This window comes from Doryrhamphus excisus, chromosome 10 (assembly GCF_030265055.1).
Source record: "Doryrhamphus excisus isolate RoL2022-K1 chromosome 10, RoL_Dexc_1.0, whole genome shotgun sequence".
NCBI classification, from domain to species: Eukaryota; Metazoa; Chordata; class Actinopteri; order Syngnathiformes; family Syngnathidae; genus Doryrhamphus; species Doryrhamphus excisus.
In genome coordinates, this window is record NC_080475.1 from 6,306,991 (window position 1) to 6,324,053 (window position 17,063).

General features: G+C 44.9%; 1 protein-coding gene across 2 annotated transcripts in view; it reads left to right on the forward strand.

Annotated features, from left to right (window-relative positions):
• The first annotated feature begins 594 nt into the window (after window positions 1–594).
• Window positions 595–17,063, forward strand: part of kcnn3 (potassium intermediate/small conductance calcium-activated channel, subfamily N, member 3) — a 69,855-nt gene continuing 53,386 nt past the window's right edge. Inside the window, exons 1-2 of one of the 2 annotated variants that reach the window (XM_058084838.1) lie at window positions 595–3,579; window positions 3,750–4,859. In XM_058084838.1, the coding sequence (XP_057940821.1) occupies window positions 3,780–4,859 (1,080 nt within the window). In that variant the 5' untranslated portion in view covers window positions 595–3,579; window positions 3,750–3,779. Of the gene's footprint in view, window positions 4,860–17,063 lie in introns of both variants that reach the window. The other variant, XM_058084836.1, reaches the window with a different exon arrangement.

The following is a 17,063-nucleotide window of genomic DNA, read 5'->3' on the forward strand; positions in this document are numbered from 1 at the left end:
CTTGTGGCGTTCATTCAAAAAAAAAAACAATACATTAGGAGGTCGCCTACAGCCGCAGGAATGAATAGTAATGTTTTTTTTTAACCTGGCGGCAATCAGAGACCCTGGCAATCTTTAGCTTTTTTGGGTAAGTGAATAGAGGCGCTAAATGGAACATTTACGCTAATAAGAAAAGAAATGGCTGACCTGGCCATAATGAGCCGCGCTTTTCGTCCTGGGATTCCATTAAGATGTTGACTGTGTTCGAATCCTCCTCCTCCGTCTGCTCGCACTTTCAATGGAAATATCAGGCAGCGAAAGGAAGAGCGATAAGAGATCAGGTGGAGGCTCATTTGTGTACTGCAGAGTCGCCATGGCAACTAGCTGTTCCCACTTGATTGTCTGCTCGTTGTGTTCCATTATTCACTTTTCTTCTTCACGTATTTCTCCCACACATCGTGGATGCCTGCTGGAGGGGGCGGGTGCCCACGGGGACGCTGGCCTTCCCCTGTCGATGAGTAGCGTCATCTGTTTTTCATTATTTGATTATTTTATGTCCGAGCCGGGGTTGCCAAACTTTTACCACGGGGGGGGGGGGGGGGGGGGGGCGGCATACTGAAAACTGAAAGGTTGCCGAGGGCCACTTTGATTTATTTTAATTGATTTTTTTTTTTATTTAAAAAGGCTAAGACAAATGTCAGATGCTCTGTTGTGTTACTATTACTTATTAGTATTATTAATAATATTTTATTTCTACATTGCGCTGTGGGCCAATTAAAAAAAAAAAAAATCACCCCCGATCCAAGCAGGTCTCTTGTGGCCAAATTTAATGGAAAAAAAAGTCATAATATTACTTGAATAAAGTCGTACAATGACGAGTAAAATCGTAAATATATGAGAAAAAAAGTGTAATATTACAAGAATTAATTCGTAAATGTATGAGAAAAAAGTTGTAAATTTATGAGAATAAAGTCGTAAATTTACGACAATATGGTTGTAAATTTAGGAGAATAAAATCATACATTTACAATAAAAAAAGTCAAATTTATAGGAAAAAAAGTTTCAAATTTAGGGAAAAAAGTGGTAAATTTACATTTTTTTTTTTTTTTTGCATTTTTTACATTTAATTTAAATTGTAAATTTAGAGAATAAAATTGTCCGGTTACAAGAAAAATGTTTCAAATTTAAAGTTGTAAATTGACGCAAAAAAAAGCAAACTTTTTTTGTTCTACGGCTAGCAAAATTATTAATATAAAATTAATTAATATGAAAAATAATGTTCTTAAAATCTCAGATTGATTTCCCCTTCATTGTGGCCCTAACACACCGTCGTAGAATTCCACACGTACAAAAACCAAAACAACAAGTAGGCCTGTCAGTCACCATAACTCATTTTAATGAACAAACATTGTCTGACAAATTGTGGATTATGGATATTGTTGTTTATTCATCAATTGTACGGCATAATCACGTGAGTAACATCATATCAAAAGCAATCACTTTAATTTCTCAATAGTACTTAACATTGTCATTGGAATGTCAATCGTATTCATTCATCAAAAATCCAGGAATAAAAAAAAAATAAAAAATTGACATATAGTAAAATGTCATATTCCTCCTGTTTGGTGAAAAACTGTAAAGGACATAACTTCATTTTGGAACCTGAATGCCTCTTTTCTCTCCCTCTGCCCCATTGTCCGCATCACAGCCAAATGCGAGCTTTTATTCACACGGTCCGACCTTCACCTTTGACCTTTGAGCGCCATCAGTGGCTCATTACGAAGCCGCCCACGCAGCGTGGGGCTCGTCCTTATCTGGAAATCCTCCCACCCGAAACAAGCGTCAAATTGATGCACGCCTGACATTTTGGACTGACTCATTTCTTAATTGTGACTAACACCCGTAAAAGCGCCGGTATGATTTGCCGTATTGATGCCTGTCAGCTCGCGTAATGGCGGAGGAGAGGCTGACCCGGGATCTGTTCGAGTTGAGACGATTAGGGCGCATTAGGCACACGGAACGCCGACATATTCAGCCGATTACAGCCAGGGAGAACGATCTAATTAGGCAGGATTATGTCATATATATACTCCGCAGATGTGGAATTGGATCCATTTTGGACGCTATTTATTTCCTTAAACACTGTAGATGCCACATACAGCGGTGCCTTGGTTAAAGTCATAGTAAATCCGACTCAAACCAAAATGGACTTTAACCAAAACAACTTTTCCCATAGAAAATAATTTAAATCCAGTTCATCCGTTCCAGACATCCCAAAATGTAAATGCTCTGGAACCAATTAACAGTTTGCCATTTAATTTGGAAAATATGCCCCGCCCCCAAAAAAATCATGTGCAAGTATCGCGAGATTTCATTCTGTGTGCGTAACATAAAGTTACGAGTTTTTTGTCGTAAATGTAGGACTTACTTAATTTTTAACAGGCATTGCCTGAGACAGCATGGGAAAAGGGGCGACTTAGGTGACCTTTGACCTTGGGCAAAGCTAATATTATGACGTTTTTTTTTTGTAAATTCCGGACCTAAAACTCTTTTATTATTATTTTTTTTTTTATGTGTCCTAAAACATCATTGTACAGGAGTACACAAAAACACTAACATCCACTCCGCCTCTGGTTAAAAGACAGCTGGGATAGGCTCCAGCATACCGGCAACCCGAGGATAAGCGGATTTTAAAGCAGATTCATTGATTTTATTTTATTTGCACTTTCTTATAATTAATATTTTCTATGTCATTTAATGTAACTACAATATTCCGATGTTTTAATGCAATATTTCTGCATATGCCAATAGATGACTGCTTTATATTTGCGCACAAATTAATTGTTAAGTAAAAGGCGATGTGGTGTTTTTGGAAGACGTATTTCCCCGTCACATCCACATCCACAGATGGATATAGGCCACCTGTTCGGAGCGCGTCTCTGCCTCCATCCAATGGGAGCGGACGGCACCGCGGGGGCGGGGTGAGAGGGGGAGAGAAGTTGGAGGAGAGAGTGAGAGACGGGAGACGCGCATCCACGTCCGAGCGGAGCTGCGATCGAGTGCAAGCGCCACATATTCAATCTCGGTGCGCACATTGACGTGCAGCGGCGCACATTATCGGGGCGCCTTGTCTTTTTTTTTTTTTTCATCCCCGGCGGAGTGAGAGGGGGGGAGGGGGGGAGAACGCGCGGCCAGCTACAGGTTGACGGATCCCGCACCGCACCGCACCTCGCCATGGCTCCTCATCCGCCGCGGAGCGTGTCCGGCGGCGGCGGCGTCGTCACCGTGGGCTCCGTGGACCGCTCGCCCGGGATGGGGAAGGACGCAGAGTGAGCGCGTCGAGCGAGGAGGAGGAGGAAGGAGGAGGCGGTGTTGGGAGCGTCGGACGCCGTGCGCAAAGCTCGAGAGGCGGCTTGGCGAGGAGGACCTGTGGAGGAAGCCTCATGAACGGGGGCGAGAGGGGGGAGAGAGAGAAAGAGAGAGAGAGAGGAAGAGAGGAAGAGGACGGCATGGCTGTGACAACATGAAAAAAAAAAAAGTCTTCATCCTGGTGCCAAGTGATCCAACGCGTTAGATCCGGGGGGGACCGGGAGACTAGAGGTAGGTGGGCAGCATCCGTACACGAGAGGTGTCTGGTTATGTCATCCAAAAGTAGCTTCCTGCTTTCATCCCGGCTCCCAGCTGCCTAAACGGGAATGACATTTCATGACAAATGTCTTCCTGGTCCACGACCGTCATGTGATCTCTTTAATGAATTCTTTGGTCTCCAGACAGGTACGTCCGTGGCCACATCTGTGACCATGGAGCCGCCCCCCTCTCTGAGCCTGGCTCTCCTCGGAGGGAGCGAGGACGAAGACCAGCGTTTCCTCCTCCCGCTGGCCGGCATTCCCGTCCCCGTGGCCCCGGGCGCCCAGCCTGGGTCCAATCACTCCAACCACATGACGGCGTCCGGCCTGAGCCGCCTCAACGGCAGCAATCCGTCGCCGTCTCCCGCCGCCACGCCCACCTTGCCTCCGGCTTCCATCCCCAAGCTGGCCTCGGCGGGTCCACCGCCCATTCCCAACGCCCTGCACCCGACCAGCACCCCGTTGTCGTCGTGCTTGGGCTCGCAGCACAGCCTCAGCGGGGACAACTCGCCCATCTACAACGCCCTCTTTTACTCCTCCCACTCGCCCTCCATGGAGCGGGACCGGGAGCGGGACAGAGAGCGGGCGTGCAAGCACCGACAGGCCAGCCCCCTTGTGCACCGCCGGGACAGCAACCCGTTCACGGAGATCGCCATGAGTTCCTGTAAGTACACGGGAGGGGTCATGAAACCGCTGAGTCGCCTCAGCGCTTCCCGAAGGAACCTAATCGAATCGGACAGCAGCAGCGAGACCAAAGAGGGCGGCGTTTCCGCTGTTGCCGGAGCGACGGCGAGCGGGGGTCACGACCGGCAGCGAGAAGCCCCGCCTACCTCCTTGGTGACCCAGTCCTCCACGAACCAAGCGCCTCTCCAGAGCCCCCCAGAGATCGTCATTTCATCCAAAGAAGACTCGCCGTACCCCAGGGCAGGATATGACATCAGCGACACCGCGTCCAACCAGATGTCCATCTACCACCAGAACCACGCGCTGGTGGAGAGCAGACGGGCGCAGCCGGGGAGGGGTGGCGGCAGCGGCGGCGGCCAGGCGGGGGCCGGGACGGTGGGCACTGGGGCTCGGGCGAGCACTTCCAAGGCTCCCAAACGGAAGAACCAAAACATTGGCTACAAACTGGGGCATCGGAGGGCGCTGTTTGAGAAGAGGAAGCGGTTGAGCGACTACGCCCTCATATTCGGGATGTTTGGCATCGTCGTCATGGTGATCGAGACGGAGCTGTCATGGGGGGTGTACACCAAGGTAAGACGTTCCAACATCTTTACGGAACTAATCCATTTGTCCTGTCTTTGACTTAACTGATGCTAGCTTGGAAAATTTGGGGGGGCGTGTTTGTCTTTATTTTTCTGAAGCTGCTGCACCTCCTGTGAAGTCTTCTGCTGCTTCCCACTTTGGAATTTTCATTTGCATTTCAGGAATTCTCGGTCCCTCTCATAGCTACTCGGGGTACCATGTCCTATGAAAAACCGCGGTTGGGTTGCATCATGGGAAACGTAGGCTCCATTGTTAGATTGACGCTAGCTAGCTGGGTCACCTGGTTTGGGATGCAAGGGAGATGTAAAGTTGCAGAGATGTCCCACAAAGATTGTGTGGGGCTTTAAGGGGGCGGCCTTCGGACAATTCCAGGGACCCGTGACTGAGAGGGACTCCCCCGAAATAGAGGTGTGGTATGGGGGCCCAGAATTCCTGGCGCCCAGCTGAAGTCCAAGGCGACATACTGTACATCTGTGGTCACCAACCTTTTGGAGACCAAGATCCCTGGTCTTGGCTGTGAACCTGGACAGGATCCACCCCTAAATTAGTATGATGGTTTTGATTACGTGATACATAATATATTTTTAGTTGTTGGTGTCATGGTGTTGGGTTTTACTACCTTTTGCTCTATTTGGCACCCCCGGACAGGCTTTGGGGATTCAGCTCAGGGCAGGGTGCCTGCAGTCCGTTTCCAGAGTGCGTGTCTGTTGGTCGCTTGGAGAGGGGGAGGGCACTGATGTGATTGACGGGGAAAGCTAGGTCTGTGTGTGATTGGAGCAAATCCAAGGAGGTTGCTGGGACAACAGCAACATAACTTCTGTCAAGTGATGCAATATTAAAATGCCCCCCCAACACGCGGACTTCCTGTTCAGTGCAAAGTGAGCTTCAAAATAAAAGCATGTCAGTATTAGCCAGTATTAGCTGTCAAAGTGCACACTTTTTATTTTAGATTGTTACTCCCTGGAAGGAAGATTTGTGTAAAGAGTTTTATTGTCTTTGTGTAGCAGTGTTCTGGGTAGATACATGGTAGATGCATGGTAGATGCATGGTAGATGCTGGGTAGATGCATGGTAGATGCTGGGTAGATGCATGGTAGATGCATGGTAGATGCTGGGTAGATGCTGGGTAGATGCATGGTAGATGCATGGTAGATGCTGGGTAGATGCTGGGTAGATGCTGGGTAGATGCTGGGTAGATGCATGGTAGATGCTGGGTAGATGCATGGTAGATGCATGGTAGATGCTGGGTAGATGCTGGGTAGATGCTGGGTAGATGCATGCTGCCCATACAGCCAGCTGGTCCAATACTCATTAGTTCTTCATTAGTTCCTCAGTCACTACTCTACATATTAGTTCCTCATTAGTTCTTCATTAGTTCCTCAGTCACTAGTCCACACATTAGTTCCTCATTAGTTCTTCATTAGGTCCTCAGTAACTTCTCTACTCATTAGTTCCTCAATAACTACTCTACACATTAGGTCCTCAGTAACTTCTCTACTCATTAGTTCCTCAATAACTACTCTACACATTAGGTCCTCAGTAACTACTCTACTCATTAGTTCCTCAGTAACTACTCTACACATTGGTTCCTCAGTCACTACTCATTAGTTCCTCATTAGTTCTTTATTAGGTCCTCAGTAACTTCTCTACTCATTAGTTCCTCAATAACTACTCTACACATTAGGTCCTCAGTAACTACTCTACTCATTAGTCCCTCATTAGTTGTTCATTAGTGCTTCAGTAACTACTCTACTCATTAGTTCCTCAGTAACTACTCTAGTCATTAGTTCCTCATTAGTTGTTCATTAGTGCTTCAGTAACTACTCTACTCATTAGTTCCTCAATAACTACTCTACACATTAGGTCCTCAGTAACTACTCTACTCATTAGTTCATTAGTTGTTCATTAGTTCCTCAGTAACTACTCTACTCATTAGTTCCTCAGTAACTACTCTATTCATTAGTTCCTCAGTAACTAGTCTAGTCATTAGTTCCTCAGTAACTACTCTACTCGTTAGTTCCTCAGTAACTACTCTCCTCGTTAGTTCCTCAGTAACTACTCTACTCGTTAGTTCCTCAGTAACTACTCTCCTCATTAGTTCCTCAGTAACTACTCTCCTTGTTAGTTCCTCAGTAACTACTCTACTGATGAGGTCTTCATCAGTTCCTCAGTAACTACTCTAAATTGGTATGCCTTAGTCATTAGGTCCTCCAAAATCAAATATGTACCAATGGTGTAAAAGCACGTCAACAAAGAAAAATCCCAGTCCTTTATGGGCCATGGTCCTTAGTCCTTAGTCCCTGACCAAAGCCCCAAGTAAAGGTGCAAGCCATGGATTCCGTTGATGTGGACGCCGGCTGTCTTCCACCTGTGGTCTACATACATAGCTTTGCTGGACTCCGCTGTTCAGGCCGCAGGAGGTCTGTGGACTGTGATGTAACGCAGTGATAGAGAGGACGAGGGGTGGCCGTTGGAGATGATCAGCAGGAGGCCGTGTGTGTGTGATGGTGGGTGTGTGTGATGGCGGGTGTGTGTGATGGCGGGTGTAATAAGATGAATCGGCCCCTAGCAGCTATTGGCTGTTTATTTTGGCTCCTCTCGCTCCGTCCTTGTCCTGCTCTTTGTTTTAGCGTCACTTAGCACAAAAGGTCGGATGAGGCTCAGATAATAAAGGGGAAGCATGGCCGCCGTACGCATCGCTGCTAAGGCCGGTTGGTGATGTGTCACGGGTCCGTTGTGCCGAGGGGGCGTGTCTGTCGTCTTCCATCTGGCGTTTTGAGGAGTGGACATTTTGATCCATTTTGGTTATTCCAAAGAACATTTCCCCAAGCGTTCCACATTTCTGTCCGCTTTCATTAATAGTCTCAATACGTCTCCGGTTCTTCTCCCGGTCGCCCTTTGTGTCATCTCTGTCTCTTTTCTATTCCAACTGTCTTCTTTATTTGGCCTGCTTTCTTCTGCCCTCTCTCTCTCTCTCTCTCTCTCTCTCTCTCTCGCTCTCTCTCTCCGCTCCTCCAGTGGGCGTCAAAGAAGTGGGGGGTGCTATGGAAGGAGAGAAATGAAAGGCAGAGGGAGGCGATAATCAAAAAGCCTGATTTAGGCTCTTAAGCTACGAGCGATGCCGCGCACATCGGAAAAACGGGAAGCCCGGGCCCATCAATACGAGGTGATTGACAGGCGTGAATTAGAGGATGTTCAAATGGATGCTCAAACGTTCGCCTCGATCTGCGGGCAGCCGCCAAAAAAACTGTCACATCAGAGCCGTTTCCTGTACGTTGTATCAGGCAGCAGGTTTTATTTCATCCTACTTATCTCGCTTACGTTACGAGTTAATTAATTATGGAGTTAATCATCGGTGTTGGTTTGTCTTTCGTCTTAGAACCTGTACAGGTGATTCAACAAACATCCATGATGTTTCCTGGGCTCCGTGGAAGTGGACGCTAATTTGAATGATTATGCTTATGCTGGACTACCCAGCATGACTTGCGGGCACTCTATAAATATCAGTTTCATGTTTATTGTTGGCGCTAAGTTGTTGTTAGCCACATAAAATGGTAGTTTATTGTTGTTGTGCAGGAAATTACCTGTTCTGAGGTGTGATTTTTTTTTTTTTTTTTGGAGACCAGGGTTCAATTCCACACTCTGCCATCTCTGTGTGGAGTTTGCATGTTCTCCCCGTTTTCTCCGGGTACTCCGGTTTCCTCCCACATTCCAAAAACATGCTAGGTTAATTAGCGACTCCAAATTGTCCATAGGTATGAATGTGAGTGTGAATGGTTGTTTGTCTATATGTGCCCTGGGATTGATTGGCTGGCCACCAGTCCAGGGTGTACCCCGCCTCTCGTTCGAAGACAGCTGGGATAGGCTCCAGCACTCGGTAGAAAATGAATGAAAGGTGTGATTTTTATTATGTGGTTCGCACTGGGAGTCAGAATTTTGCACCTTTTCTTAAAGGAACAGCGCACTTTTTTTTTAATTGATCCCGTCATCCAACGTGAACCGAGTGAATTCTAAAGATATAAAAACAGCTAAAAAGAGTCAGTTCCGCCACCTATTCTGCTTAGAAAGCCCACGATTAAAACGCCCGCTAAAACGTTGACGTCCATACTGTAACCGCGTAGCAACAGCAGGTACGTTCATGGTAACATTTCATATTTTAACTGCAAGCTACAGTAAACCTCGGATATATCGGACTCGGATATATCGGAAATTCGCTCACAACGGACAGATAAAAAAGAACCGATTTTTCTGTAATGTAATTTTATTTCCAATAAAAATTCATTGCATATATCAGATTTTTTATAACGGATTTCGCCTATTTCGGACAAAATCTCCAGTCCCGTTCCAATGCATTTCCATGAAATTTCCCTCGCATATATCGGATGGCCGCATCGTGGCGCTCCGATTAGCCGAATGGTGACAGGCCGCTATACGACGTCATTTGCAGCGTTGCCTGCGCGTCCAGGTACATTGGAAACATAGTCAAGGAAGTGCCTTTTTATAACGGATAAAATCCCATTTACGCATATACCGGATATAAATCCCATATATGCGTAAAACGGACATTTTCCAGTATACGCATATAACGGATTTCGCTTATATCGGACAAAACCAGTGGGAACAATTGAATCCGATATATCCGAGGTTTACTGTACTATGCTAATTTCCGGCCCTTTGTATTGACCTGACATGATTTTCCATCCATTTGTGAATGTTTTTATTTGAGTCTTACATTTCTTAGCTAACAGAGCTGGTAATTTGATGGTAATTTTCCAGGAAGAGCTGATCCCGCACCCGCTTTTAAACGAGGGCATGTAAAACCGCGCATACTTGGGAGACTTGTTTGTCTCCCGCAGGCGTTCACCTGGATAAATGATGTGGAAAGAAGGCCGCAGGTTGTTGTGACAGATGGACGGAGATCAGCGGTGTGGGAGAGCGTAAAATGGGATACTAGATAGAGATAGCATGCGAGGAGGCGCTTCAAGCAATGGCGGCGGCGGCGGTGGCGAGGAGGGAGTGTTGACTGCAATAATTCCAGCTATTGAATATTGATAATCACTCACCCATATGCGCCGCTGTCCAACGAGCGCTCTAAAGCACCCCCACACTAAATGGAGGTGCTATATTCTATGTTGTGTATTGACAGCTAGCGAGGGCGCGGGATTGGAGCCATCGCATACGTGTGCGTCCCTTTACACTAAATATTAGTGTTTACTGCCAATGCACGGCGCACCGCACTGCGCTCTTGTGTTTTTTTTTATTTTTTATTCATTAATGTCTTATTGTTGTCGAGTAGGTCCAGCTGCTCCATGTGGCGTCCAAAAATAGAGATGAAGAATAAGAATGGAATTAAAGAGGGTGTGTTGAGGACACAAAGGGCACCCACTCAGCCACTGGATCATGACATCCGATACAAATACATTTGGCTTATGCAAAGATAATTATACTCACTTTACAGAGGTTTTATTTGTTCAGTACCTAATGATGTGGCCAAGGCGGGCGGGGTCCATGATTATGGAGAATGGACTCAACCTCCGCCATTTTTTAGTCGTAGCGGCCATTTTATAGACCAAATAGGCTGATTTTTCAAGACATAAACATGGAGCCTACCAAAAGAAGGAGCTCATCCCGTCACGTTTGATGACTGTCAGGTGAATACGCCCCCCCCGCCCCCACCCACCCACACCCGCCGGGCCACCACGCCGGGTCTGCTAATCTGGGGGAACTCACAGCTGATGTCACCTGACCAACGCGGGTTTCTCATCGGCAACATCCGTGATTAGCAGCAGCTTCCTTCCTTCCTTCCTTCCTTCCTTCCTTCCTTCCTTCCTTCCTGCCTGCCTGTCTCTTTAAGGCTGTGTTCACACTTTCACTTTCGCTTTCATGGAATTCCGTTACGATCGCTCTGCTACGTCCATTTGTTTTGGTAGAAAAAATCATGGGAAAAAAAAATGTCATTTTGAAAAAATAATACAATTTGTATTTTATAAGGCAAAAGTAATTGCAATAATATTGTGTTCTTTGAAGTAAAAATATGTACTTTTATGAGAAATTTGATAACTTGTAAATATTTTTTTTCTAGTCATATTTTGACTTTATTCTTGTAAAATTACCGCCGATTTTCCCATGTATTTTTGAGGTTTTTTTTGCACCCCCGGGTTATGCAAAGAGGTGAAGATGGAGTGAGGGGCCTTTTATTGTGGCCAGTCTAAGGCACACGTGCGATTATGAAATGCAAAAGGGAAGTGAATACAGATTTAGATAGACTGGTCATTGATGTTTGTGTCTGTGTACATGAAAATAGTTTTATAGAATTTTTATCAAAATTAAATAAAATTTAAATAGAGCAAAAATGCTAATAAGTAATAATAACCCATAGCTTTGTCTTTACAGTAACCCCTTTATGATAAATGACTCCTTAATTAGAAATGGCTCGTGCATTGTGGTGTAAAGGTGATTATAGGGGTGTTATTTCATGTCCACAGGGCTCTAATAATGGTCATAAAGTCATAAACAGGTTTTCTATGCTCCGACTATGAAGATGTTCTGTTCGTTATTATGGAATCCTTCTTTACGGAAAGTCACTTATTCCTGGAACTCTGAACTCCCCAAACCGCATCCTTTCAGTTTAAGTCCCCGTGTGGAAAAAGTTTGGACACCCCTGGCTGAGCGTGGCCAAAAACTTTCCAACGTGTGAAGGTGGACAAATTGCCCTCCACGTCCTGTCAACACGTAATATTTGCTGGCGTGCCGCGCCCGGCTCGATGGTCCGCATGCTTGTTTACATCATCAACACGCTGCTATTATTTTCCTCCGTGTTGTGTTCCTTCTCACGTTATTGCACCCACCGCTGACAACTCCCGGAAAGGAGCCGTGTCACATGACTTGCTGGGGACTCGTTTGGGGAAGCTTGGGATTTTTGAAGAGGAGGAGGATGCCCAGATAGCAGCTGTACCAGTGCCAACACCTTCAAGGAAAGCTTTTGGGGGAATTTTGCCCATCTTTTATGTGAGACATCTTTCTCTTTTCTCTGCGTTCTAAAGATATCCAAAGAGATAAAAAGAGACAGCTCATTACTGCATGTAATGGGACACACCTACAGAGGCCGCTATTAACTCTTCCAATATTCACTCTATTAACTCTATTAACTCTCACTTTACATTAAGGTACACGAAAATGCAGTGGTTACTGCAGAACTAAGGCACATACATTTAGAGTAGTTGCTGAGGAACTAATGAGTAGAGTAGTTGCTGAGGAACTAAGGCACATATATTTAGAGTAGTTAGTGACTAACTAATGAGTAGAGTAGTTACTGAGGAACTAATGCACATATATTTAGAGTAGTTATTGAGGAACTAATGGGTAGAGTAGTTACCGATCAACAAAGGCACGTAAATTTAGAGTAGTTGCTGATCAACTAACGAGTAGAGCAGTTACTGAGGAACTAAGGCACGTACATTTAGAGTAGTTACTGAGGAACTAATGAGTTGAGTAGTTACTGAGGAACTAATGGGTAGAGTAGTTACTGAGGAACTAATGGGTAGAGTAGTTACTGAGGAACTAATGGGTAGAGTAGTTACAGAGGAACTAATGGGTAGAGTAGTTACTGAGGAACTAATGGGTAGAGTAGTTACTGAGGAACTAATGGGTAGAGTAGTTACTGAGGAACTAATGGGTAGAGTAGTTACTGAGGAACTAATGGGTAGAGGAGTTACTGAGGAACTAATGGGTAGAGTAGTTACTAAGGAACTAAGGCACATACATTTAGAGTAGTTAATGACTTACTAATGAGTAGAGTAGTTACTGAGGAACTAAGTCACATCAATTTTGAGTAGTTACTGAAGATCTAATGCGCAGATTAGTTACCGAGTAACTAAGGCACGTTAATTTACAGTAGTTACCGAGGAACTAATGAGTAGAGTGGTTACTGAGGAACGAATGCACATACACTTTGAGTAGTTACTGAGGCACTAATGAGGAGAGTAGTTACTGGGAACTAAAGCATATTAATTTAGAGTAGTTATGATAAATGAATGAGGAACTAATGAGTAGAGTAGTTACTGAGGAACTAGGAAGGAAGAATGTGTTTCCTATTCCATTCATTTTCATAAATTTTTATATTTTGGAGTGCCCAGAAAATAGAAATTGTGGATGATGGGCAGCATTCCCAAAAAGTTCAGTTTTCCTAGAAAGAGTGTGCTGATGTTCCTTCCCTGACGTCTCAACCTCCGTGCCCAGCAGGTTCCTTTAATTGCCTCCCACCGACCCCACGCCCCCCCGCCCCCCCTCTCCTTCCGAGTCACGTCCCTGCTCCATTTTTCCGTCACACTGCTTCCATGACATTTCTCGCATTTCCTGGGCGACCTTTCCGGATCTTTCTTCCAGCATCTCGCTGGGCGCGCCACCCAAATCACGGGGGAGTTCAAGTCGGCAGCTGCCACTGTATTATTTTGTGGGGGAGTTGGAAGCAACCCTCGGGTCTCCATACCTGCTCATCGCCTCCATCTTTACGTGTTGGCACACCTGGGAGTGTTTGAGTCCCCATCACCCGCCTGCATGGTAAACGTTCCCATCTCCTGTGTGTGTACTTCTACTTTATGGCTTCAGCTAGCACCCATCAGTGCACCCGTGTGTGCACTCTCTCTTTGTCTGGATTCAATTGAGTGTTCGTAATGGCGTGTGTGTGTGTGTGTGTGTGTGTGTGTGCGTGTGTGTGCGTGTGTGTGCGTGTGTGTGTGTCGCTAGGACATACCAGTGTTGGCGTGGTTCTTCTCCGGTTTAGGTTCAACTTCTGTAGGGTAAATATGGCCGTGTGTGTGTTTATCCCGCTCAGGTGACAATGGTCTCCTGTGCCTCTTCCCGCCTGTTTCCCTGGAGACTGACGGGAAGAAAGCGTGGCAGTGACAGGAAGAGACCCTGAAGGCTAACTCGTTCCCACACAATCACACGCACACACGTTCATATTTACCAGCCTGGCGTTTCTCACCACTCAACAAAATTGCTTTGTTGCCCATTTTATTACACGCCGTCTCATGGGACCATTAGGAATCAACCTGGGATCCCTTACAATGCAGGCCCTACACTTTTACTATCCACTTTTACTATCAGTCAGCACACGGCGAGTAACACCGTTACATACGAGTGACAGCGCCGTGGCCTGTGGCTGCACGAGTGCTGCTGTAATTACAACATGCATCACTTTACTATAAGGGACACAAGAATACAGGAGTGAGGAACTAATGACTAAAGCTTATACATTTAGAGTAGTTACTGGGGAACAAATGTCTAAGCCACATACATTTAGAGTAGTTACTGAAGAACTAATGTCTGAGATACATACGTATAGAGTAGTTATTGAGGAACTAATGACTAAGATACATACATTTAGAGTAGTTACTGGGGAACAAATGTCTAAGCCACATACATTTAGAGTAGTTACTGAAGAACTAATGTCTGAGATACACACACATGGAGTAGTTATTGAGGAACTAATGACTAAGATACATACATTTAGAGTAGTTACTGAGGAACTAATTGCTAAGATACATATATGTAGAGTAGTTACTGAGAAACTAATGACTAAGGCACATGCATTTAGAGTAGTTACAGAGGAACTAATTATTAAGGCTTTTACATTTAGAGTAGTTACTGAGAAGCTAATGAGGAAATAATTACTAAGGCACACCACTGTAGAGTAGTTGCCGATTAACTAATGACTAAGGCGCAGACATTCAGAGTAGTTACTGACGAACTAATGACAAAGGGACATATATTTAGAGTAGTTACTGATGAACTAATGACTAAGGCACATACTATACAATTAGAGTAGTTTCTGAGGAAGTAAGTAATGAGGAACTGGTGACTAAGGCACATATATTTAGAGTAGTTACTGAGGAACTAATGACTAAGACACATACATTTAGATGAGTTACAAAATAACCAATGATTAAGGCGCATGCATTTAGAGTAGTTACTGAGGAACTAATGATTAAGACACATTTAGAGTAGTTAATGAAGAACTAATGAGGAACTAATGACTGAGGCACGTATATTTAGAGTAGTTACTGAGGAACTGATGACTAGGACACATTTAGAGTAGTTAATGAGGAACTAATGAGGAACTAATGACTGAGGCACGTATATTTAGAGTAGTTACTGAGGAACTGATGACTAGGACACATTTAGAGTAGTTAATGAGGAACTAATGAGGAACTAATGACTGAGGCACATACATTTAGAGTAGTTACTGAGGAACTGATGACTGAGGCACATATATTTAGAGTAGTTAATGGGGAACTAATGAGGAACTTATGACCGAGGCACATATATTTAGAGTAGTTACTGAGGAACTGATGACTAAGACACATTTCGAGTAGTTCATGAGGAACTAATGATGATCTAATGAGGAACTAATGACTGCGGCACATACATTTAGAGTAGTTAATGAGGAACTAATGACTGTGGCGCATACATTTAGAGTAGTTAATGAGGAACTAATGACTGCGGCACATACATTTAGAGTAGTTAATGAGGAACTAATGACTGTGGCGCATACATTTAGAGTAGTTAATGAGGAACTAATGACTGTGGCGCATACATTTAGAGTAGTTATGTGGCAGCACACTGGAGTTGAAATAAAACATTCCAGCTTCCCTTCCCCAAATATGGCGTTCATCTTGGGAGAGTTACTGCCGTTTTATGTGCCATCCATTTCCACAGATTGTGGAATAACGACCGGGTAGTAACCATAACAATGCGGTACTTTATTGTGAAAGTCTGGAGCCCATTAGTGATGGCCGGGAGCTTCCTCCCCGGAGAGGCTTTGCCAACGTCTCCGCTTGCCGCTCGTCTCCGTGAAGGCGCTGACACGGCATACTTAGCATCAATTATCCCATCTCCGTGATCAGCTGATACCAGGATCAAGGATCGCCACTTCCTCAACCGAGTCTCACGTTCCCTTATGTCGCCAACCGGTCCGAGGGTTCCATCCCATTCCTGGCAAAGTCTGCCTTTCCTGTTCTTGGATGTTGCTGTCGTTTACACTTTGTCGAACTGTTTTTTTTTACACTTGAAAGCGGAGGTAGCAAAAATGGTGTCACCAGCCAAATACTTGTTTATGTCCGTGTGTGTGTGTGTGTGTGTGTGTGTGTGTGTGTGTGTGTGTGTGTGTGTGTGTGTTGGACCTGCTCTCAGAAGAAAGTCTTATTATCTCCTCACGACGCCATCCACTGAGGCGTCCATCAACGCATCCTAATCACACATTTCTACACACTTGGCTCAGTGCTAAAAAAATATTAATTTTTTTTTGTGGTTCCATCTCTTTACCCATTCATGAATGACTTTGTAGGAGAAATATCGGCATGATGCCGGCATGCTCCGAGAAGTTTGGTGTAGAGCAGGGCTGTCTCATATTATCATGTCTCATTTTAGGAAAAATATACTGTAAGGATAAAAAGTCGATATTAATAATACGCTTTGCACAAAGCTGAGATATCCCACTCCCCAACTGAGACTTGACAGCAACAGCACCGTATGCTAATAATTCACATTTTATGTGCATTGCATCAAATCTATTTGTAAACAAAGACGTTTTGGTGACACCTCCAGGAAAACCCGGAGTTGTTTTCCCCCGGAAAAAAGAGGCAAATGAAAGAGAAAACGGGGTTGCGGCTGACTGCTGATGACTGTGTGTTTACAGTCGGGCCGCTGAGCTCGCTACTTTTCTCATTAACAAGACAAGGGAAGCTTCCTTTGCAGCCACTTTGCTTCGCTGAGCACAAATGAGATGTTTGTGAGGAAATAAAAGCCAGGCAGGCGACGGCTTTAGCTTTAGCTTTAGCTTTAGCTTAGCTTAGCTTTGAGTCCGAATCGGCATTGGGACCACAAACGGGCTCCATGTGCGTTTTGTATTCCGCGCTTGCACACGAGGCATCTCGGGGACGATCATGGGAATCAATTTGCTCTACGTCCGTCCCGTTTATGTTGACGGCTCGTTTAAGTCGACCGATTCCGACATGTTGATTTTATTGCTGAAAGTGGCCTTTTAAGTCAACGTCGACGTAAACAGTCGACGAGCAAGTAACGGCTACTTTTGGTTATGTCGACAACCGCTCATGTTGACTTTTTCCATTGAAAAATCAGAAGGATATTTTAAAATATTTAAATATTATTAAATATATTAAATTAAATATAA